This window comes from Rissa tridactyla, chromosome 12 (genome assembly GCF_028500815.1).
Source record: "Rissa tridactyla isolate bRisTri1 chromosome 12, bRisTri1.patW.cur.20221130, whole genome shotgun sequence".
Taxonomy (NCBI): Eukaryota; Metazoa; Chordata; class Aves; order Charadriiformes; family Laridae; genus Rissa; species Rissa tridactyla.
The window spans coordinates 1,258,057-1,281,989 of NC_071477.1; the positions used below are offsets into that span (position 1 = coordinate 1,258,057).

At 34.0% G+C, this 23,933-nt stretch overlaps 1 protein-coding gene across 1 annotated transcript in view; it reads right to left on the bottom strand.

Annotated features, from left to right (window-relative positions):
- Positions 1–23,933, bottom strand: part of SYCP2 (synaptonemal complex protein 2) — a 30,921-nt gene that overhangs the window by 5,336 nt on the left and 1,652 nt on the right. Inside the window, exons 4-38 of the mRNA XM_054218786.1 lie at positions 23,353–23,457; positions 22,777–22,801; positions 21,753–21,838; positions 20,848–20,936; positions 20,248–20,282; positions 19,463–19,605; positions 19,332–19,384; positions 18,617–18,662; positions 18,310–18,405; positions 17,747–17,807; positions 17,043–17,191; positions 16,368–16,442; positions 15,740–15,895; positions 14,579–14,678; positions 13,423–13,541; positions 12,354–12,426; positions 12,192–12,249; positions 11,320–11,456; positions 10,889–10,983; positions 10,252–10,370; positions 9,435–9,465; positions 8,764–8,828; positions 8,587–8,644; positions 7,852–7,907; positions 7,299–7,347; positions 7,003–7,177; positions 6,570–6,637; positions 4,768–4,947; positions 3,787–3,973; positions 3,128–3,375; positions 2,835–3,005; positions 1,973–2,045; positions 1,277–1,438; positions 835–962; positions 76–170 (exon numbers count right to left, since the gene is read on the bottom strand). Of these exons, the coding sequence (XP_054074761.1) occupies positions 76–170; positions 835–962; positions 1,277–1,438; positions 1,973–2,045; positions 2,835–3,005; positions 3,128–3,375; positions 3,787–3,973; positions 4,768–4,947; positions 6,570–6,637; positions 7,003–7,177; positions 7,299–7,347; positions 7,852–7,907; positions 8,587–8,644; positions 8,764–8,828; positions 9,435–9,465; positions 10,252–10,370; positions 10,889–10,983; positions 11,320–11,456; positions 12,192–12,249; positions 12,354–12,426; positions 13,423–13,541; positions 14,579–14,678; positions 15,740–15,895; positions 16,368–16,442; positions 17,043–17,191; positions 17,747–17,807; positions 18,310–18,405; positions 18,617–18,662; positions 19,332–19,384; positions 19,463–19,605; positions 20,248–20,282; positions 20,848–20,936; positions 21,753–21,838; positions 22,777–22,801; positions 23,353–23,457 (3,566 nt within the window). The remainder of the gene's footprint in view (positions 1–75; positions 171–834; positions 963–1,276; positions 1,439–1,972; positions 2,046–2,834; positions 3,006–3,127; positions 3,376–3,786; positions 3,974–4,767; positions 4,948–6,569; positions 6,638–7,002; positions 7,178–7,298; positions 7,348–7,851; positions 7,908–8,586; positions 8,645–8,763; positions 8,829–9,434; positions 9,466–10,251; positions 10,371–10,888; positions 10,984–11,319; positions 11,457–12,191; positions 12,250–12,353; positions 12,427–13,422; positions 13,542–14,578; positions 14,679–15,739; positions 15,896–16,367; positions 16,443–17,042; positions 17,192–17,746; positions 17,808–18,309; positions 18,406–18,616; positions 18,663–19,331; positions 19,385–19,462; positions 19,606–20,247; positions 20,283–20,847; positions 20,937–21,752; positions 21,839–22,776; positions 22,802–23,352; positions 23,458–23,933) is intronic.

Consider the following 23,933-nt stretch of genomic DNA (forward strand, 5'->3'; position numbering starts at 1 on the left):
AAACAAAATGCGTTACTTTTAGAAGGTATTCATTGCATTTTAAGGGTGTTTTAAAATAAATCTTTTGTTACAGACCTGCATTCGTGAAGCTGGTAACTCATTGTTGTCAAATGCTCATGGGTAGCTCTTAATGATTGCTTAGTAAAATGATCCATTTTCTGTGAGCGGCTCTATGAGGATGTTTTAACATTAAATTCAGATTACTTGCACTTTAGGAAAAAACCCACCTGTAGTATGTTTAGTACTGTAATTCCTTAGTATCACAGAACATACTGAGCAAAAAACCTTTTTTTTTTATTATCTCCCTATCCTTTAAGGAAAATCTTTCTACTAATGAAATGTAAATAAACACGGGGTTTATGTTTAGGTAAAATTCTACCTAACTTAATTAGAAGTACATTATTTGAAAAACGCATTGCCTCAAAATAGAGAAAGTACACATGAAACAAATGACATGTGCCTACAGCTGTCTTAGATGAACAAATGCATTATTCACGCTCAAGTTTTCCTTGTTGCAAATAAATTTCATTCATGGGTTTGACAATTTGAAAAAAAAAAAAATCAAGATGCAGTATGCTCATTGCTTTAGATACATAAGCTTCTTTTGAAACAACAGACAGGATAAAAAAATAAAACAGACCTGGGGGGGGAGAAAAAAAATCATTGGAGAGTAAGGTACGTAAAGGAATTGAAAATGGCATAAAACCAAACTAAGTTCTATGCACATGGCTATTTTCATGTCCTTTTAAGCAAATTCTGTGGTGTAAGACCAGCTGTCATTCATATGCACGTGCAGCCACCCAGACAACTAATATTGTATATGAAACGCCTTGCCTCAATTTTCTTCGTAAATTCTTTTTGGAGCTTCTGACATACGCTGATAGTTGAACAGCCAGGTTCCCAGATCTCTCCATCCAAAAGAGACATGTCATTTACAGATACAGTAGATACGCTTTCAGACACTGAAGAGAAGTGAAAGATAATGCCACAATTCAATATGAAAAAGCATCCTAGCTGAAGTTACAACAGGGCCTAGAACAGCTTTGTTATACATAGATTAATTTCACCAATAAGATGGCTGAGACCAGCTTCTCTTTTCGTATCAGTTTTCTGACTTTTTAAATGGATACAGTCTCTAAATATTTAAAATTTTTTTTTTTTTTTTAACATATAAAAAACTTTTTTATGGATACTATCTTTTCTTGTTAAAACTTTTATTTGTTATGTTATTTTAAACTTTTGCACATCTATAGTCAACTTTCACTCCATAACTAACCTCTGTAAGTAACAGCATCATCTGTTTTAAATAATTTTCTAGGCTGTAACTTCGTTCTTCTCTTTCCTTTCTTTTCCTCCTCTTTGCTTGTTTCTACTTCATCAGAATTGCTTTCTGTGTCACTGTGGTACCTTCGTTTGAGAAATGTCTGTATAGTTGGTCCTTTAATAAATATGAAAATAATACTTAATTTTAGGATTATTTAGAACAATGACATGGGAAGATGGCCCTTTGGATCCAAACTCTAGGATTATGTGTCTTGGCTTTAAAACTGGAGGGCGTGTTCAGCAGATAGGAGAACTCGATGCACCTGAACAGCAGGATTTGAATGGAACACAGAACTCTGACTCATGCAAGACTCGCTCATTAAGAGAGATTCACCCCAAGTTCTCTTTTCCTCATGATGCATTATCCCCACTTTTCTCCAGTATCAGTGGGAATGCTTCTAACTCTTTCTTGAGAGCACAACTAACTCTTCACAGTAACTGCATTTTGGAGCCCAATCTTCGGGTTTTCTGGGGGTACTTAAAACAGCAGAGAAAATGAGAAAAAGAGTAAAAATGGAGTAGTACTGAAAATCTAGAAGAGAAAACAAGATTAAAAAACTTGGGCCATATTTTTATGCCAAATAAACATTTTTCTTAACCTTTATGGATACACACCAAAAGCCTTTTGCTTTAAATCAAATGTTTGTACCTGACTCATGTATGGGGCCATAAGGTTCTTCACTGCCACTGGTAACAGACAATGGAGATCGTGGGACACACTCCTAAAACAAAAGTCACTGATTTATTAGCTTCCAAATTAGCTTCCACTTTTGGAAGTCTTAATCAGAAATCCACATTTATGTTGCTTTTCATTAAACTAGGGACATGAACACAACTACAGTAAGAAAAACAAACCAAAAAAAACACTACACGAATTACTACTAGGTCTCATTAGATGACAGAATAAACAAATTCTTCACCATACTAATAATTAATGATAGCAATAAGTCTAATGATCAATAAGGTCTAACCATTTCTTGCAATAGGTCACAAACAGAATTATTTCTTAAAGGAGTCATTAATGCTTTTTTCACCAGAAAAAGTACTTACAAGAAGTGCTTTGAAGGTATACAGCAGTTTTTATTTATTTGCCAATGCTACAATAGCTGTTATATTGAGCAGTACATCAACGCTAAACCTACGAGAGCACTTTCTCACCTCAAGAATTTTTCCATGCAGAAGTCACTACTCTTTAATTTGTGAAAAATCATTTATTTTTTATTGAAAGTCAAGAAAAAAAATTAATCCCTGTTATTTTTTAAGATATTAATTATAACTGATTTTGTTGGGATACAATTCTTTCCTTGTATGCATATGATAAAGAATTCCCTAATTTATCTCAAATATTTAAAAATCAATAGTAGGATTTTCCAAGGTCACAAGTAAACGTTATATATAGTGTTTAACATTAAGAAAGATGCATTTCCCTTAAACCACACCACCTGTAAAGTAGACGAAACAGACAAAAACCTGCAGCTCTCTTCTGAGGAGCAAAGGCTTTAGTAACATACCTCCTCTTTACTTCTGGCGACAGGTTTAGTGATATCTTGTAGTTTTCCTTTAATAGAAAGTATGTCTGAAAAGCCGTGTCTGAAACTTGAATCTTCATTATTATCGTGTGTTTCAGATACTGATCCCTTTGTATGTTTTCCACTGACAGTTTTGTACGTTGTTAAGCTGAGCTACACATTAACAAAAAAAAAAAATCATTATTGAAAGGAGATGTATAAAAGCATAGAACAGCTGGCAGCTGAATGGAGCAATTTCAGTTAAAATAACTGTAGACTAACTTTAGTATTCTTACCAAAGATGCTTCAGTTAAAACTGGTGAGAAACTTTTATTTCCAAATGTTAACTTTTTAACAGTCACCTCAGGGGACTGATTTAGACATATACTTTGAATATTCTTTTTTTGCAGATAGAGATTATTGGGAGAGATCCCTTTCTCAAAGTTTAACACTTCCGTTTTTTCTGGTGTTAACTCCTGAAGACCGGGTGATCTTTCACTACAAGTGAGCTCTTGAGGAACATCTTCTGATACCCTCTCAGCACCTAGAAAACAGTTGTTTGTGTCAGCATGAGGAATGAAAGTTCGCAGAGGTAAGTGGAAGCCCCCCATTGCTAACTGTTCCAACTCTAGGTATTTGCAAGTCTCAGACGTGTGGAATTGTACTTTAAGTGTCGGCCTGCCACACTTGCACGTTTTGTACCCTCTGCGCTATTTTAGTGGTTACCAGATTCATTCTAACACTTATGTATTGCACTTCTGTATTATGCCGACGTCAAATAACCGCGCCAACCTTAAATACACTTCCTTAAATTATGTGGTACGCACTGAATTAGCGGCTATTAACTTATTTTAAAAGCATGAAATAAACGTAAAATTGTACTATTGTGATAATCCTCATTTAACCTCCAACTTTTGATACGGAATTGCTATAAATTAAAAGTCAAAATACATACATCTCATTGTCTCAAGAGATGCAGGACTCTCAGATGAAGGCACTTCAATTTCCTTTTCTTTTGCAGAATTCTTTGGTTTAATAAATGCTTTATGTACAGAGTTAGCTACTCTCTTTGGCTCCATAGATAGAATATTCTGGAGTTCCTTTTGCTGAGTATCATCCTTGTTTTCCCCATTCATATGTTTCTATTAAAATACAAAGTTTACATAAACATTATTTGTAAACATACCGGAAATGTGTATATATATGCAGGTACAGAGCATATTATCTATATGTACCCTTGAACAGGGAACATCATTAGAAGTACTTAAATTCATAAGGCTATCAGGTGTTCAAATCTCAACATGCATTGAATTTGTTTAATTCAGCACCCAAATTTCTATTCTTATGAACTTCTTAACTACTGGAGGCAATTACCAATGCTTCAGGATTTCATCAATGAAGTTTACAGACCTATCCGCATACACTGAAGTGTTATGCTAAGAGAATGAAAGTGTTTTAACACCCAACACCATTGCTTAATTTACTAAAAATTCCACTTGGATATTCAGCAAACACATTGATATACCCTCTACCAAGTCAGCATTTTCTATTGTATGCAGATTATGCTTACATTATCAAAATCATCTTATCTAAAAGAAAAAATTTGGCTCACTAAAACCTCCCATTTAATAGACATTTTCAAAATACCGGTAAGTTTTCAAAATAAAGGACGCAGTAGTTCTTTGCAGCAGAGTAAGTTTCATAAATAGAAACTGAAATACTACGATGACTGAGAAGGTTATTTAGGACTGATTTTCTTAGCAGCTAAATACTCATTATTAAAAAAGGGCACTGCTAGAAATAATAAAGAAAATTAGTTTCCACTTGCTCATGTTGGGCACTTAAAATTCAGGAGTACTAAGTACAAAGTAGACCAGAGTTTATTTTGAAAAATACAGCAGAAGTGGATTTTTAAGAATAAAGTGCAACTTTATACCTGTATTTTTGATTTCTCCTCCTTAGAGTTGCATGCTGAAGATTTCCTTTCACTCTCCGACTCTGAACTGGAAGGCTCTTTGTAATTTTTTGCTAATGCTGCTCTTCGAGGTCGTTTTTGTCTGATGGTTTGTTCTATTGTTTCATCTGTTCTTGAATCCTGTTTTTTACATTTGTTTCTCTTTGGAAGAAAACAAACATCTTCAGTTTATATCAGAATAATTAATAAACATATAAGAATAAATGGCAAGTAACTTGGTTTAATTACTTGAAATCCATTATTTCAGAACAACTAAAGAAGTTTAACGTTACCAAAGCCCAGAGAGTGTACTAAGTATTTTGGGAAGATAATTTTCACTGTAGGGTACTGCACTGTAGTGCAGTCAGGAATGTAAGAGTGAAAAAAGTGAAGAGGCAAAATAAATGCCATTTTTGAACTACAGCAAAGCTGATGTGGGTTTCCAAAGCTTGCTCTCTGAAATATGTGCACGTTTAAATTAGACAGTAACTGATTTGAAACAGGACAAAACCAAAAGCCTGCAGAGTGAGCAGGAACCAGTATCCTTGATCATTACCTGTGCACTGACGACCTTAACCTCTAGCCCAGAATCAGTCTTCCCTTCTATCTGTCGCCCTGCTACATCCCAACTACTGCCACTCTCTACACAGCAGTCAGTGTTCAGAGATAGAGCAAAGCATGTTCTCACTCAAAATGCGCCTGGGACCTGACATTTGAGAGGATGTGAAGCTTAAGTACGATGCTTCTCAGACTAGGAGAGATTACAGTTCTTGCCTCCTGCTCTTTGAGAAGTGCTCTACGCAAAACGTATGCTTTCTCAGCCTCCTCATAGCCAGGGTCAAGTCTACTAGTGACTTCCTGGGCTTCAGATGCTCCCCATCGAAGGCTACGCAGTAGTGGAACCCTACCTCCTCAAAGCAGGCACTTTGAACTTGCTTGGGTAGAGCTGGGGAATTTTGCTACTAACAAAGGACACTTTTTAGTAAGTAGAGATTCAACACTGGGCAGTTAAGTCCTCTTCAGTTTTAATATACATGGACTAGACATAACCATCAATACCTACATATGGTGATCATATCTTCATATGCATAATTTACATTGAGTGCATGTATGTAGCTTTAAGCTATGAACGTTAAATTTGAATAATTATTGTACAGTCTGAGAGACCAAAGAGTAGTCTGGAGGGGACAGATTTTGGGGTTTTCTGACATTTTTGTTTTTTAAACTGTGGCTTACAAACATCTCAAGTACCTTCCATTAACATGTTCATAATCTCTTATAATTTTTTATACTTCCAACTTTAATACGCTTACAATATTTTGCAATTATTATTCTTTATTAACATCTGTAACATTTTTGGTTTTGCCGTTTCACTATATTACATACATTCATTTAAAGAAATTATAATCTTAAAGGTATTAAAATTCAATTAAGCACATTAGACACAAGAAAACCCTTGCTGAAAAGCTAATGGCATATTCAATGGAGCAGATGGCTATTAAGCAGTAAACAGACATAATCAATAATTTTAAGCAACAAAACTTACAGAAGCATCAATGTATAATAATCTTTCTTACTCATAGCTAGTATGCCTGAAACACTAGCTAAATGCTACATAAAAAGAATGTAGTACCTGAAAAGAACAAACTGAATTAAACAAATGATCTTGAAATAAGCATGGAGAAATGTCAAATATTTATGAAAAATTATTTTTAAATTATTTCAGGAGTAAGACAAGACATTTTGAATATGTATTACAAGTCTAGTTGCAAATTTACATTTACCTTTTTCTTATTTGCATTTTTGCCTTTAGGTTTCTCCATGTGGCAAGCAGGTTCAGAGAATTTATCTGCTGTTATAATACATAAAGTTAGGAAAAAATTAGCAAAATAGACAAATGTTTGACATTCAGAGTTTTAGCTGTAAAAATCAAAGAATTACTACATGCCCACAAACTTACTGATTCAGTAAACTGCTTTCAGCACGTTATTTTAAAAAGCCAAAGTTTTTTTTGTTGACAACAACCTCTGCCTGTCCTATCCTCCAATAATTTTCCGTGTTAAAATACAGACTTTTTGGAAATTAATCCTTATGCTTGGAAATAAGACAACAGAAATATATCATATCTGCAACACAGCACATCACATGCTGTGCAGTGAATATCTATGGACAAACTTATTGCAGCATTCTTAAGAAATATGAAAAAGAGTTTCTTACTTTTGTCTGTGCTTATTGGTTTCCCTAAGTTTTTATTTCTACTGTAGTCAGTTAACTGGGCTTTAGATTTTCTATTTGATTCCTGTAGCCAGCTAATGTCTGTCTTGCTGTCATCAGCTCTATATTCTGTGTCTGTGTCACTAAAGAGATGCTTCTTGTTTTGGTTGTTTCTAGTCTACAAAAACCAAAAAAGTTCTTAAGTTATCAATCTATTTTTAATATACCTTTCACTTACATAATTGGTATTTAAAGGCAGGAATACAAGATATGCTGATCCACAAAAATCTGAGCCTTACTTTTTTTCTTCCTTTCACTTCAGTGCTGGTTTTCCTGTCATCTGGGTTCCTTAATCAGAAAAAAACCAAACACCTTTAAATGATACATTTAAAAATACTTGTTCTAAATCTTTCTACTGTTCATGTGATACGTGGATTAAGGATTCAAACAAATGTACCTACTTTTGTTTTCACATCCATTTAGGAGGTATCTGTTTACCTTAAAACGTAAAGGATGTGCTTATTTGCTACTGATCAGTAAGAACACCCAGTAACAACACGTCCCTCTGATCATTACCAAAACACCGCCCCCCTCTTTTCTGCTCCATGAAGAGAACTAAAGACATTCTCTTCATGGAACACATTCCCTCCTGTTTAACAGCTTCCCAAAGGAAAATCATAACACAGCCTAGGAGGCCACAACAGCTATGTTTATTGTTTGAAAAAACAACACAGTGAAGACATTATTGTCACGCATACATCCCCTGGATTTTCACAACGGAATGCTGGAGAATGCAGCCAGTACTATTCTTGATGATTATCGGCAGACTAGGACACAATGTAACATCCCTACCCTTTTTTGTTTGGATCTGTATGAACACTCAGTTCAGTAACATGCAATTCTGGGACCTAAAAATGTAAATAAATTAGAAACAAATGAAAGTTTTGATTTGTTATAAAACTTAAAAAAAATTAAACTGGCCATCAGACAGTAACAGCTAAGGGCTTTCTTGCTCAGTTTTTATATTCAGCAACTAAATTACAATGATTAATTTCTATCTTAGAAATTATTTAACAACAGAGCTGATGTTTAAAACCAACTGGAACCGACTGAAGCTTTCGATATCTCAAACTAATACATTAGTTTCCATCCACTTTTCTTCCCTACCTTCACCAATTCAGCAGGCTCCTCTGAGCCACAAGCAGCAAAACTATCTTTTGTTGTTTTTTGCTTGTACCTTCGCTAGATTTTCTTTTTACTCAAACATCTGGGCAAAGATGTCTTTACAATAGCGCTTTGAGGATAATGGGAGAAATTGAAAGATAATGATACTCCTAAAAAACTCTTTTATTCTTAATTCTGGAAAACATCATAATATCTTTAAGTCGCCAGAACCTTAGGATAGCAAATACCATTACACATTTGAAAGGGATGGAGGTATTTACGTGGCAAACGTTTTTCCCCACTTAGATCAGTGACGTAATTTGAAATTTTAGATGTTAAGTATACTTTCAGTAGACATAATTTAAGTTGACTGAGCTCCTTTATATTCTATTCATAACGTATCAGTTTCAGTTATAGTCTTACTCCAAGCTTTATTGTAGGCTCATCAAACCCACTGATGTTAAAGTTGTAGACATCATCCCTGTCAAACAGACACACAGATCAATTTTGTGACTGAATTAATGAACAAATTAATGAACATTTCACAGAGTTAGGTATGGGTAATTAGAAATTCTGTTTGAAAATGTTTTAACTACTTACATAATACGACTAGCAGTTACATTAAGAAAAGTAGTGGTTGTCGGGTTTCTATGCTGAACTTCTTCCTATACATAAATAAAAAGTTAACTCATATGTCAAATTTGGAGGATGCATTCATGCACCCTGTCATCTCAAAAAGCAAGGAACATCTGAAAAACCCTAGCAGCTGCTCAGACTTCCACTTGACTAGCAAGAGTACAATATGGCAAAAGGGGACAAGAGCTAGTAGAAAATAAATCTTTTAGAATTTAACCTTTAAGGATACCAACAAAACCTCACAATTTCCCCCCCCCCCCCCAAACACTAAGACTAATTTCTGTGTCTTGGCTATATCCCATTTAAGGATTCTATAATCGCATTTACTATAATATTTTTATTCTAAATATTTAGCATTGCCATGTTCAAAAGGAGCAGATTCAATTATATAATTTGTAAACAGAAATTAATTTGGGCTTCACTGGCTGATAGTTACCTGTAAAAATATTCCATATAAGTAAATATATAATAAGTATTTTAAGTATATAGAGTCAATGTGTAATTAACATTAATGTCTACAGGTATTTCACATTCAGTGGTTTGTGAACTTTAGCTTTACATCTACTAGCTACCACCACATATGTACATGTATCTGATATGAAAAAACACTCCAAAAAAAAGCAATAATATGTTACCTTAGAGACACTGGATTTATTTAAATGTGGCCTAAAAAATAAGGATACGTTCTGTTAAATGCTAATTAGAATATATGCATTGGAATACTGCTTATATAAATAAAAGCCTTATCAAAACACAACAAACTTATTCAGGCATTTAAATACAACCCAAGTGGATTAAAAGATCAGCCCCTTTCATTTTTGTGCTCTAGAAAAATTCATTCCGGATCACACAGCTATATTGCAGGTTCTCACGTCTTCCAAGTCCCCATCCAAAAGGTTTAACAGGTGACATAGCTTAACTATTCCAGTCCTTTGTCACCCAGTTACAATCAAACAGCACGTAATCATATATAAAACATATCTCCAAGACTCAGTTCCAGCAAGGTAAGACTAACGTTCTTATTTAAGATTTTTTAAATTTAAACTCTCTAACAGTCAGCTCTTTCAGGAAGAGAGAACTAGGAACTCTGGATTATCAAAAAATTGATGACAGAATCCAAGTTTGGCCCCCAAACCATGACAGCAGGATGGAGACACCCAACGTATGCAGTGCCCAGGAACTATCCCAGTTAATTTCTCTCCATGAAAGGCATTGTGAGTGAGGGAATGAGAGAAAGACCACTGAAGAGAGTTTCTAACAGCCTTTGTAGTTCTGTCAACCACTGGCACTATTTGATACTAGTCTCCTACTCTTTGGAAAAATAAGGTTTATCATTAGTGAACAAATGATTCAGATGAAAGCCGCATGTGAAATAACTGAAGACAGAGGAGTGGATCACAAAGCCACATGCACACAAAGAACAAGCACAAAAATAAATAGTTCACATCATACCTGTTAAAATCCAAGGAGTATCTTGGTTTGCTTTTCTCATCAGTCTTCACTTTGTATCTGTCACTAATTTTAGTGATTAGTGATTTTGTTGCATCTGTCATCTCTTTAGACTTTGTTTTCTATAAAAACAAGAGCTTAAGACTCAACTTTGAACCCATTAAACAGAAGGGCAAAGCTGCAAACAGAATTACAGGTTCCTACCAATCACCTGAACTTCATTAAATGCCTTCTAGATGTACTAAATCACATTCCTTTGAATACCATTTTCCCTTGCGTTGCCCAAATAGGGAGCAATAAAACATCATTTTAGCAGATATTTTCTTTTAAATGTTATGATTTTGTGTACTATAACATTCCAAAGTGAATGAAGAAGTGCATGAGAAGTGCAAGTTGGTGCTTATTTAAGAATCTTTTTTTTAAAAAATTATTTTTAAAAAGAAATTCAGAATAAACTAATCTTAAACAGGTGACACAAAAAACAGTGAAGCTGACATTATTTAATTCACTCGGTATTAGTGGAAAGTCAGTTAAAAACAAGTTTGTGACTAAATGAACATAAAATACAAATTCTGAAACACTGAAAGTTTGACAATTCTCTTAACTGCAAGTCAAAGAAATGAAGGTAAGAACCTCTCACCATCTTTGATTGTTTTGGATTTGCAGTCTCTTTTCTAAAGAGATCAGGTTCCTCTTTTGTAGCATCAGAATGCAAAGATGTTTCAGACACTCTTCCTGAAAGAAATGTTTCAAATGATGTGTCAGTAGTAGTTTAAATACTTTCCCCTTCTGTACTTAACAGTTTCTGTTCCAAATGATTAGCACTCTGATGTCTACTAAGTATTTTGCAGTTTTCTTTCCTCATGGTATCAATTTAATTTTCTTGGGTTTCTTCTCTCTTTTAATTTGTTTATCTGGGGAGATCCTTCAAAAAATTGAATAAAAAGCTTTTTGTTTCACAGGTCTTCCACTAACAATACAAACTAGTACAGGGGAAAAAAATAGGGCTGCAGGTTAAAAATTCATCTGAAACATTTTAAACACTAAGAGTTAACAAAGCGTGAACATAACCTGGATGGGATGTATGTGTCAATGATGGATGTAGCTTTTGCTTGTCACCAGTTGTTATATTCTGCTCAGGAACAGAGCATGCTCTTTTCTTCAACATTTTGGTTTTGTCAAAAGAACTCTCCAAAAGACCAGACAACCTAACAAAGACAATAGCATATTATTATCAGTGAATTGCAGAAAGTGTCTTTATTATAATAAATATGCATCACAAATGAGGAATATAGTGATACCTTGTAGATATCAATGCATTTTACATTGGTACCCAAGCCTGCTACCATCCTTCAAGTTAACCAACGCAGTGTAAAATGGCAAACCTTCAGAAACAACATATATTTTTAAGTCAACTTCAAAGAGGCAACAATATGCCATGGCCATCATTAAACCTTGAACCTAGATAACTGCGGTGTGTCAAATCTACAGCTTTTTATGGCACAGCTCACTTATGTAAACCCATATGTCATTTGTGTTTTACCTTCTGATATCATCTGAAAGAATTACTCTCCTTGTTACTGCCAAAACTTACTTAAACTCATACTCTGGTCTTGTTAATGAGTACTATTTTCACAAACAGATTAACCAATTTAAAGTCAAAATGAATAGTATTGTTCATGAAGTAGTCTTAGCAAATACATGGCTACTGGTTTGGTGCCATGAACTTCAGAATAAATTAAAAAACCCAACCCAACACAGTAAAAGCGACCTGACTTACACACCCAACAGTTCTTAATGCAATTCTCAGAGAAGACAAGACAATTAAATTCCGTCATTTTCTGAAACTATGCAACAAAATTTAAATTCTGGCAACACTTGAAAATACTCCCTTCAAAGTGAGTGACAACAACAGTGACTTGTTGTTCTTTTCCAATACTTACAAAGGTTTGTCGGTTCTCTCTACTGGCTGAGAATCAGGAACAATATCTAACGCATCATCTAAATGAGACATTAATTTGGTATCAATTATTATTACAAAAGAAATGGACAAAATTAAAATAATTTTAAAAGTAAGGACTATCAACGCTTGTAAAATTACTTGCCTAAATTTTGCTTTTTTGTGGCCTCAATTTCTGCCTCTTTTATCATTTCTAAAACTTCTTCAGCACACATTCGCTACAGTGGGATAACACCCAAAAGAAAATATTAGCATAGGACTATAAACAGTATAACCTTGTAAACTTGCATTTTCCCTAATAAAATATGAAATTATTTTTTCATTTCATACAAGTGCTGATTCCAGACCTTTTCGGGTAGTTTTGCCTCATTTCTGATACTTGACTTCCTGATCATCTTCTCAGTTTCACAAAATTCATTGTCTAGCATACGTCTTTGCTCACTCTAGAAAGCACAATAAGTAACACTGACAATTACAATCAATAAAAGTCAAAGAAGTAAAATTCTCCTAGAAAGTAACACTTGAAATATTCTAAACTACACATTCTATATGTTAAAGCCTTTTTCTAAAGTATGGCTATATCAAAAAATGCTTCAGAATTCCATAGTCCAGGATTTGACTCGATTCTGACCCGGAAAGACATTAAGAACCAGAAATAAAATTAAAATGTTACTTTGAAGTCTTTGTTCAACTGGAACAGAAGCAAAAATACATATACTCAAACTGCAGTTCAGTGACACTTATATCATTTTGTTTGATTTTAGTGAATGCCTAATCAAAAATGCACTAAACCAGGTGCTATAAATGCTATAACCTCAAGACATTAACATTTCACAACTACAGCTGAATGTATCATATGTTTTTAAGAGTATTTCAACACTGCATAATAATTTGAGATTCTCTGCACACACCCTTCTCATATTATTCACAAAGGAATAACTATGGTTCTAGTAAAAGCAAGTTAACTCTGGGGTCAGAACTGATGAGTGAATACAAATTTTGGCTAATTTTATAAGAGTTCAGTCTGACTTTAGACATATTAAACCTGAAATCCATAGGAGAAGAAAACATTATGCAATAAAGTAAAACGCAGTATTTTCAACAAGTTGCTGACTGGAAAACTCTTAGCTCTTTAAAAATATGTATTACAACAAATTAGAATAGAAATTAATGTTATTCTAAGTAAAAGACTTAGATAAATATGACATGCATACTCCAGTAGGTTCTTGATAGAAATTCTTTGTTCTGGTCTCATTTATTGCATTATTGTTAGACCTTTCAGCAGAGCTCATCATTTCCAAAGGTAATTTAAATCGCCCTTTACAAGGAGTGGCTGAAAACAAACCAGAAACATGTTAAAATTCTACCATTTCTTCTATGACAATTACTGTGCTGTCTGTGTCATCAATATGAAGAGTTCTGCCTGTGATCACATCTATTCCTTAAACTTCAAAAAAAAGTTGTCTAGTATTTATATCAACTCATTATGTACCTATTATAACTCTATTGATTTCAATTAAATTACATGGAGGTTAATGAGCCCATAGACTGTGGATGCCTGGAGGCAAGCGGTGTAAAAATTACAGCCTGGCTCTAGTAGAAAATAGTTGGTTGCCTAATTAAAGATTTTACTGTAATATATTTTTGCTGGAATAGACTGTGTGGCTAAGTTCCAAATGAAGTTACAGAAGTTCTCTGTCCTGTCCTATCTTAATTTGAAAATGCTTTTTTCTCTAGCCTCTGTTACTCTTAATTTATGTGTGACACATGGTTGTATATAACTAAGGATACTGAGGCACTTGAGACTGTTAGAGCAAGAAAATTAAGCCCAATAGTCATGCTATTCTGCCACTAGTTGTATCTCCAGCATCTACTGGTCTTTGTCTTACAAACGTCTCCCCTCATAGAAAGCATTAAATATCTGTCACAGTAAGACTATTAGTAGAAAAGTGATGACTCCTACTTGTGGTAAAATCTCTTCCTTATCCTTTTCTCTATATAAGAGGCACTTTTGACGTAAGTATCACTAGCACTGGACCTGTGACTCAAACTTGCAGTGGATCCCACCTTGCCCACTAGCCATATAATCAACTCCCCTTTTAAGAAACACATGCAGTGTCTAGGTAAAATGCTAGTGATGCACACATTGGAGAAAGCCGATTTTCCACTGCAACTGCTATAAAAGCACTAACTGTACTACTGACCAGTAGCAAGTGGCCTAGTTTAAAAATTTAAAATTTAAAATCACCTGCTAGGGAGATTTTATAAGGTCTACTTTTTGTTTCCAGCTCTGCAAAGGATCGCAGTTCATGCTTGCATTTCAAGATGATTTAGAACATATTTTTACCCTGAAAGCACTCGTAAACATACATGTGCTAACAAATACCAGTGGACTCCTTGTGGAAAATCTTGTAGTTCCAGGAATAAGCACGGATGCTTCGGACACCTTCTTTTTACCAGACGTAGTTATCTTGAGGAACAGAAAACACTTGACCATAATACACAGATTTAAGGATGACAACACAAGATTCCAGAAAACCTATTTCCAAGAGTCTTTTGACACTTTCTATTATTGGAATGTCAATTGCTGCACATAGCAATGCAAAGTGATTTTTATGCAGCTCCCTATTTAGAGAAAGTTCACCAAAATACTTGAATGGTATACTACTTAAAACTAATGGTTTTAAACTGAGATCAGTGATTGTTGTTTTCTAAATTGATTCAATAAAGCATGGACAAATCCTGCCCCTTGTTAACAATCAAAGTAAGCAAGATGATTCCCAGGAGTTTCTGCAAAGCCATCACATAAGCTATAAACCAGCAGAGCCTCAGGAACAGGTTTACTAGACTCCTGCTAGCAAGATATGCATGATGAAGACACGGTGACACTGCTTCTTCTTTCCCCCCATCCCTAGCATATCTGTAGTTAGTACCAGTACAGCCATTAGACATTTATAGCTTTAGAGTGACTGGGGGGCAACAGAAACACCAGGCTTAACGAATGCGGGTCCTCTCAGTTTAAACCAGAGAATCAGCTACACGTAGGAGCAGTGCCATGAAATTGTGATTTGAGTAACCAGGATACAGGGTTCATCTTGACAGCCACATGGGTTTTTGTTATCATCAGTCTTTGTGAACACCAAGCCTACAGGCCTTGTCTCTAATTACAGTTATTGCTATTGATGATCATTAGTAAGTCTCCAGAGGCCATATATGGGACTTGCGCGTATCATAAGAGATCTAAGCATGTCTTGAAAACATTTCTCTTTAAAGAGAATTCTCAGAGCATAATGGTCTAAAGAACATTAACAACTGCTTTTTGTTTCTGTCACATTGTTATAATTTCCAGATACATGACAATGAGAAACTTTTTTGAAAAGGGATTTATATAGCTTAGTGTCAAGTCATAAGAAAAACAACCAATCAAACCCTGTTTGATTGTAAAATAACAGAGGGTTTATATTAGAAAATATGACAAATATTTAAATTGACTTCTAATGTGCTCTATTCTGTTTTGATAATCCTACTTACCTTGGAGGAACCACCTCTGCATTTTTGTTGATGGTTATTTTTACTCAGAGTCCTCGAAGTTCCAGGAAGTTGCTGCGTTTTGTACTTACTGAGTTTCTCCTCCTCTTCAGATTTTTCTTCCAAACATGGGGACAACTGACTTTCTGGTACCAGAACCTATGTAATATTTTGGATTTAAAAAAAAAATAAATATATATTTACACTATATTTGGATTTTATTATGTTTTATATTTATACTAACACACACAAAGCAACTTCTTTACCCTAAGTAACACATTCCTCACTGTAGATTTTGATAAACTTCAGAGATTCTATACTTTTAGTTGAAAAGCATCCAATCTAACTGTTATTTTTGCTAACAAGAACGGGTTACCAAATCACAATTCATACAGAACCTTCCCTGTGTATACTTGTCTGAAGTATTCTAGGATTTGGATATTAATATTATTCTCTACCCAAATACATACAATACATACGTAGAAATCACTTAACTGATTTTAGAGTTGTCTTCACCTATTGGCATTTTAAAAGCCATTGGTTTTATAGAGAATGTTCATAAAAGAGCTAATAATCAGACTAAACATAAAAAACAAGTAAACAATTATCTCAGTATACTGAAGTAAAATACCTGCGATCCGCTTTCATCAAAGACGACATGTACAGTTGTTTTGGCAACTGATGCAGACTGCTTCTTACTAAAGCCCTAGAATGTGAGTAACCATCTATGTAAAATATACCCTTTGCTCACTTTTTTAAAACAAGAAACAGAAAGAAAATATTTAAGTCAGAGATCATAAGTGTCTGAAATGAGGCTATAGGGGAAAATAGATTCTACAAGCTCATAGCACTTCCATTCCTCACGAGTTTCTCAGCCAGACACAGTTCAGGGCAAAGCAGTTTGTTATAAGCAGTAAGGAGTAAGCTATGGCTTGCTAAAATTTTTTTACTAAGTGAGTAATTTCATAAGAGTGGTAAATGTATTGCAAAATGCAATAGCTAATGAAAAGTTTCTGAAATATTTGTAAGCACCCAGTTCTTGCATTTCTGGGAAATTATATATGCAAAACTTGACTTTAAGCTATGGCGATTCCTTTCCAGCCAGTTAATTTTTGTTGCAATCAATTTTATACCTTACTGAAGCTTAACATGTTACGGGAGAAATGCTGTTCTCTAATGGTGATGTTAATCAGAAACTCTTGGTATAATAGATACCAATAATCACAGCTATAACAACATTTATACGGCACCGAGACATTTATTTTGAATCAATTAAAAACTATTCAAAAAGGTGTTTAAATCTTACCTTACATTTACTTAATCCATAGATCTTTCTGGTTACATCTTTGATTTCCAAGATAGAATCAAAATATAAAAAAAATTTCTCTCCTTCTTGACTACCCACATTCATTCGGCTTTTTAGATCTATGGTTAATAATTTCTTTGAACCTTTTTCTGGACAAAAACAAAATTTGAAAAGTAGTTTCGTTACAATTTAACAGCATCTCATACGTTTGAAAGTACATGAAACTTACTCGTATTCTTCAGTTCAGCTATTAAGATGTGTATTTTATTTAATTCGCTCTGACCTCCCATCAGTTTTATTAGCGAAACAAGTCAAGATTCCATCTTTTAGAAATACTTATTCTATTTATTAGCCTGTGGAATTTTCTTTGAAGGTTATTAACTATAGCTGCAGACAAATCATAGATATTTACAAAGCTATTCTAATTAGTTTAATGGAGATATTATTAAATGTCATTGTCTTATGCCTTATTTTGCACTGAAATAGCTGTAACACGTTTTTAAAAAATTCTTTTAATAAAATCACACCTGCATGCCTAGAATGCAAATGCAAACACAGTGCAATTTTATCTGATAAAAATAGTACCTGTAATATTTTAAGTGGGATTTTTGCTTTGCTGAGGATTGAGTCAGTACTTTAGGATTAATCAATTTGAAAATCCAAGTTAGTGTGTAATAAAAGGTCAGATTTTTGAGTGCCAATACCTTCAAGGCTGTACAGATCTACCTCTTCTTCTGGTATAATGACTGTTTCCCACTGATGATCCTTATATGAAAAATACATAGATAGAAATAGACAATAGAAGAGATAGAAAAGCATTATATTACAATTAAATGATGTGCAGTGATCAGAAAGTTACTCAGGGAGAACAAATTTTCAACTTTTTAAATCCTCTGTTGCAAGGAGTGACAATGAACATACGCTTCATTTATAACAACGAACAATGTTTCGGAAGAGCTTTGGTAGAGACATTAATCTGAACAGTTGAGTTTCATTTACAAAAATTATAACTGCAATTTTGTAAATGGCTTCTTGTCCACATGTGCATATGTTAAACTGTTTGCAAATAGTATTAGAAAATTATTACTTTGGAATTGTTTGATCTAAGTAGGTACACCAAATCTAGATCACTTTTTTCCCCCCCTCACACTGTAGATGCACGTGTAACTTCCACACTTTGATGTGGGGAAAAAAAATTTGATCGCTTGAAAGAATGCGTACCTACTGCCTCAGAACAATCTAGTACGACAGACAAAACTTAGCTTACTGTATCATCTGCTGCCACATAGAAAGATATACTTCTGCTACCAACGTTGAAATCAATCCAAAACTCTTCAAGATTTTCATCCAGTGGTATTTGTAGCTAAAACAAAAAAAAAAGATTAAAGAATAAGAGCTAAGAGCAATGATTTATACCAGCTAACAGGCTTTGTGTTACAGTCTGACAAGCTTTAAATACATACACATCTGGACGCTCCTGAAAAAAAATAATTTTCTTGATCCTTATTTTTTTCTTAACTAGAAGGCATTCTTCAGCTGCACAAATGAAAATATGTGGATATATGATAACTTACCTCATATTTATCAAGAGCTGCTGATAAACACGGATATGTAAAAACCCTGTAAGAAAAGGATGTTTTGTTAAGTATCCTAAAATGCTTTAAAAAGTTTTTGTGTATCTGAACACAGCAACTGGATTGTGTTTTCAGGACAAAACTTGTGTACTTTAGAGACCAAGAGATCACAGCCATCAAAAGAGCAATAGCTTGACTGCACTTCTTCCCCAAAGGAGATAACATGGAATTTTACACATCCTCACAATTAAAGCAGTGGTCTCAGACTACGTTCATACTTCTAACTTAGCTGATGATATTTTAAGAATGGTATCCCAACTGAATATATACCTGATAAAGACATAACACAATATCTCTTTGCTGTCATGATACATAAAAGTAACACGAACATCATGTAATCATATAGAAGAAAAAGGTTCGTATTTTTTCCACCTTTTCGTGTCCTATTTCTCTAGCAGATATTCTCCTTGATCATTATCTCAATGTAAATTTCCTAAATCAATAACGGAATATATAGCAACTGATCACTAGCTATTGTTAGATGATGTTTATTGAATTAGTGAGCATCTAAAGATTTTGCAACAGAACTGAACAGAATACAAAAACTAGTTCCTTATAAGCATTTATTAAAGGAAGCGCAGAAAGGTTACTCCCAATGAATGGCCACAAAATCCAAATAAAAAAGTAATATTAATTTTAAGAAATTCATTTTTACCTTCTTTTGTCTCCAAGCATGCCGTTCACCTGGTTAAGAAATTTTCTGCAATCCTATTAAAACACAGAAATTTCTTAAAGAATTGTAAAACATAAGTTTACCTCCCTGGAAATATTTTTCATATGACTTACTGTTTCAAACTCAGAATCTTTAATTCCTTTAAATGCATTGGACACAAACTCCATGGAAAACCACTGGCACGCCAGTTCTCCTCTTTGTTTCTCTGATATCATTCTGCATAAAGCTTCCGTAATGGCGACTTGCAGGTCATAGTCTACAGCACAATACATTTCACAGGATTAGTCTTAAAGATACTACTGATGTGAAAAAATTATTATTACGTAGGAAACTGGTATAAGCAGCGTTGAACATTTCACACTACATACCACATCACGATAGACAGGTAAAGATAGATAGATAAATAGATAAAGAATAGATAAAGATAGATAAAGAGCTAAGGGAATAAGCATGACTAAACAACTCATGTTTCACAATGAAATTTCAACCAAACTTTCAAGGAATGGCAGAGCAACACTAAGCATATGAGCAAGAGATAAGATGTTTTCAGCTTTCACCTGTCTGAACTGGGAAATTGTTGGATACCAAAGTGCTCCCCGAGAGAAGTTACAGTACAGCTAAACATGGCTAGCAGCTCACTCTCCTCAAAGACTGACTTCCTTATGAGCTTTTGCTATTTTAAAACTTATATTCTAGAGAAGAAGAGGACTGAAACCTTCAAAGACTTAGGCCTACACTGCACGCATCTGAAAAATTCCAGTTTGCAGACTGTTTTCATGCAGTATTTGTCTTTGTCAAAGGACTGTAATTGCAACATTCTGCAGCTGCTAAATGTCTTCTCTGGATTTTTAATTGATCTGCATGTAATACTAAGTTATTTATTAAGTCCCATGCTCACCTCCAGCATCCAAAATTCTCCTCCCCATGTCACTCCTGCCAAACAAAGTAACGTTTCAGAAAAATATGACCACAACACAAAGCATAGAAGACCAGTTTAGTTAATGACAAGCTTTCAATGTCTGAGACAAAACCCTGATTCCGCTGAACTATCAGACTTCAAAGGGCTAAGTCTGTTATGCTAAGGATATACATCTGAAAGTACTACTGGGGAAGCAAATCACCACATATATATTTTTTTTTCCTATTTGTTTTTTGAAATACTGTAAAAAAAAAATTCCCAACATGAATACCTTGTCCTTCCAGTGACTGATTCACTGTGCTTCACACACTTTCTTATAAATACAAGTTTAATTATTTTAAGACAACTGGGATGAGAAGCCTGACTCAGATTGGGAAAGAGGTAAATTTTGGCTTGTGACGGAGAATAACCCATGAGCATACCTGCCCACAGCCACTACCCCAGGCAACACAATAGCAAATGCAAAAGTGAGTTAAAAAGGGACCAATCTGCATGCATTAAAAGCGGCCTTAGTAAAAATTGCCTTCCCAATTATCCAAATGATATAATGATATAAAAATTATACTGAAGATTATTTACATGACAAGCAACATTTCCTTTGAAGAAAATATTTTTTTCCTGGCATCTCGAGGCATGTTGTCAAGCATTAAATTAAGTTTTCTTACTACCTAAGAAGAGTGGAAAAAAGGGAGTAAGATTCAATATAAAATAAGTTCTTAAAATTTAAGTTATTCTTATTATGGGCCCTTGTCATATATTTCTTACCACTAAAGAAAGTAACATGCTTAAATAATTGCAAAACAAGAAAAGACAATGAGTTCTATCAGATCTGAAATTGTATTTATCTTAATATAACTACCTCAATTTCAATAAATTAGATTAGTTTTAATGTGAACAACCTGTTAAAGGATTATGTTTCTTATTTGCAGGTTTAAATATAGAAAAAATACTTCCAAAGCTAGTTCTGTCTGCAGCCAATTGCTGAGCTAAAGTGTGTCTTAAATTTGCATTAAAAAGCCCTTCCTTTGGGGATGTAGCCTTTACAGAAGACTTTTTTTGAAACCTCCCCTTTCTTTAGAGAGGGAAAAAAAACCAACCTGACAACCTAAAGTTACTAAAATAAATAGGAGAAATTCCGGTATACTACAAGTTATACACACTCTAAAGAATTTACAACCAAGAGTATTAATCCTATTTATAGCAGTTATAATACAGCATATTATTTCCTATGTTTTTATACAGCTTTCTCCACGGCATCTTAATACTGCTGTTTTGTAATTTATTGTCCAAACCAAAAATTATAGGTCAGTAATCTGAAAAAAAACAACCAACCCCCAACATATAAACAATAACAAACATTCCCATATCATCCTTCTGATACTATTCTCTTTTTTTTGTAGCACCTGTACGGTTAAATTACTATCTTCATAAAGTCTGTTAAAATACTAACCAGAAAGTTGTTGCTTAGAAAGAATAATGTTTACCTCCTGTTGAACATAAATACTAATTCTTACATCAGTGATGAGAGCACATGTTCTCAGAACAAAGTTTTCTAGTATTTGCATTTTACCTAATGAACACGAAAAAAAAAAGTTATCGAGAGTGTACTAGGGTACTCATCAGCATTTGGAAAAAGATTCATTTTCATATAGAAATAAAATACGGTATCTCTCCCTTTCCATATAGCATTATTGATATTTAAAAATAAACACCTTAAGATTCATGGTTAAATGTAAGACAGAATAATTACTTCAATTTATAGTAAATATGGCTCTTTATGATGTTTCTATTCCTGTGCATCACTGCATAAGTCCCCTGGGCATGAGATCATTGTTTTTAAAATATAATCAGATCAATTCTGTAACTTAGCTCTCTGAGATATAATTCAGACCCTTGTATTTATCTTCGCAGGGACAAGGAAATTAATCTTTCGTTTTGATCACGACAGCGCAATGGTCTGTAGTGACTTTCTGCCTACTGAAAGGTAAGAGCAGCGGGATATTCATGATAAGAAGCTCAATAAAGGACCACTGTGCTATGCGGAGCTATGACAGTAGCTTAGAACCAATGCTGCTCTTAGGGAAAAACTCAGTTCAGTTGCCATCTCCGAGGAGACTAGACTATCCTGCTTTTTTATTACTGACATCAGCAAGTTACAAGGAAATCTGTCAGTAGAGAAACCTCAAATTAAACAACCAAATTTATAGTTGTCATTAAAGCTCTCTTCACATGAATAAGAAATGTAGCCCTTTGTGTGCAGAACAGCCCTCCCGAGGATAAGCCCTTTTCTGTTACAGCTGATTAGCTGAAGCATATACATCTGGTGGTATATTTACTTTAGATAAAAAACTTTGTACCACCCTCATTATACATGGTTTATCTCAGAATTACCTTGCCTCAAGATGGCTCCACAAGCAGTAAGGGTTATTTTAACACTGACAACTTTAAAATGTCTCTTTTCAGAATACTTTAACTATTGTATCTAGTGTACACTTTTTTTAAGCTCACCTTCAGGCCTGCTATCACATATAGCCTACAATAAAAACCAAAACATATCATTTTGATACTGTAAATATTACAGCATAAAAATCAGATAACACGTACCTAAAGCAAGTAATCAAAAAGCATTTAAGATTTTAAAATTATTTCATCTTTAGTGAAGAACATAAGAGACTTCTAATACCAAGTGTGGTTTCCCAAAATTATACACCACTTAAATATATGGAAATTAATTCCTCAAAGACAAAAATTTTTATGAACAGAAGAAAACTCGCAGATCTTATAAACTTGGGATCCTTCATAGGTAGTTTATATAATCAAAATTAGACAAGATTAATTATTTTTTGTTCATTGAACATTTACATTTTTAGAGTTTTTTTAATTTTATTTCATTATGGTAATCATGAACAGGAAATGAGTATGAATATAGGTAAACTATCCAAAAAGACTTATCATCTATTCCAGAAATCACTGTAACATTAACTTTAAAAGGATATTAAATAGAAACACATTTGAAAGACTTTTTGTTGCTAAAGTAGTAACAATTCCTTTGACAAATACACAATATTATCAATATATTTTTACCAGCAACACGTTGAAGAAATCTTCAGCCAGATTTGTAAGCATTTCATTCTTTTCATGTCCTCTGAGGATCAAAATTCCTTTTACCTTTTCAAACCAATTAACCATGTAAAGGGAAAAGAAATCTATTTTAATAGCATGAAAAATGATAACAGTTTATATCATACTGAAGTAAAATTATACAAAGATTAAAACAACAGCAACAACATTACTGGTCTGCTGAGGGTATGTTAGCCCCAGACTGAAATTTCTCACTCTCGCTAAACAAAGGTAGGTGATTTCAAACTAATATAAGTAATTTCTGTAGCTGACTTTCTAAGATGAGAACTAGAGATCTACTACAACTGCCATCACAGACCAAAGAGCTGAAAACGGATAGTGGCTGAAGGAAGTGTGTTTGCAGGTGTGAATATAAGCATGAAGTTGTCACCACACTTTTTAAAGCAGTTGAGAAGGCAACTGACTAACACTCATCTGACATTGCTGTTAATTTTCTTCAGTGAAATCTCTGGTGAAAGCAATAAGGGAGTGGTGTCTAATTTTCAGTATGCTTAGTATGTTGAGTTACAAATGATTAACGCATT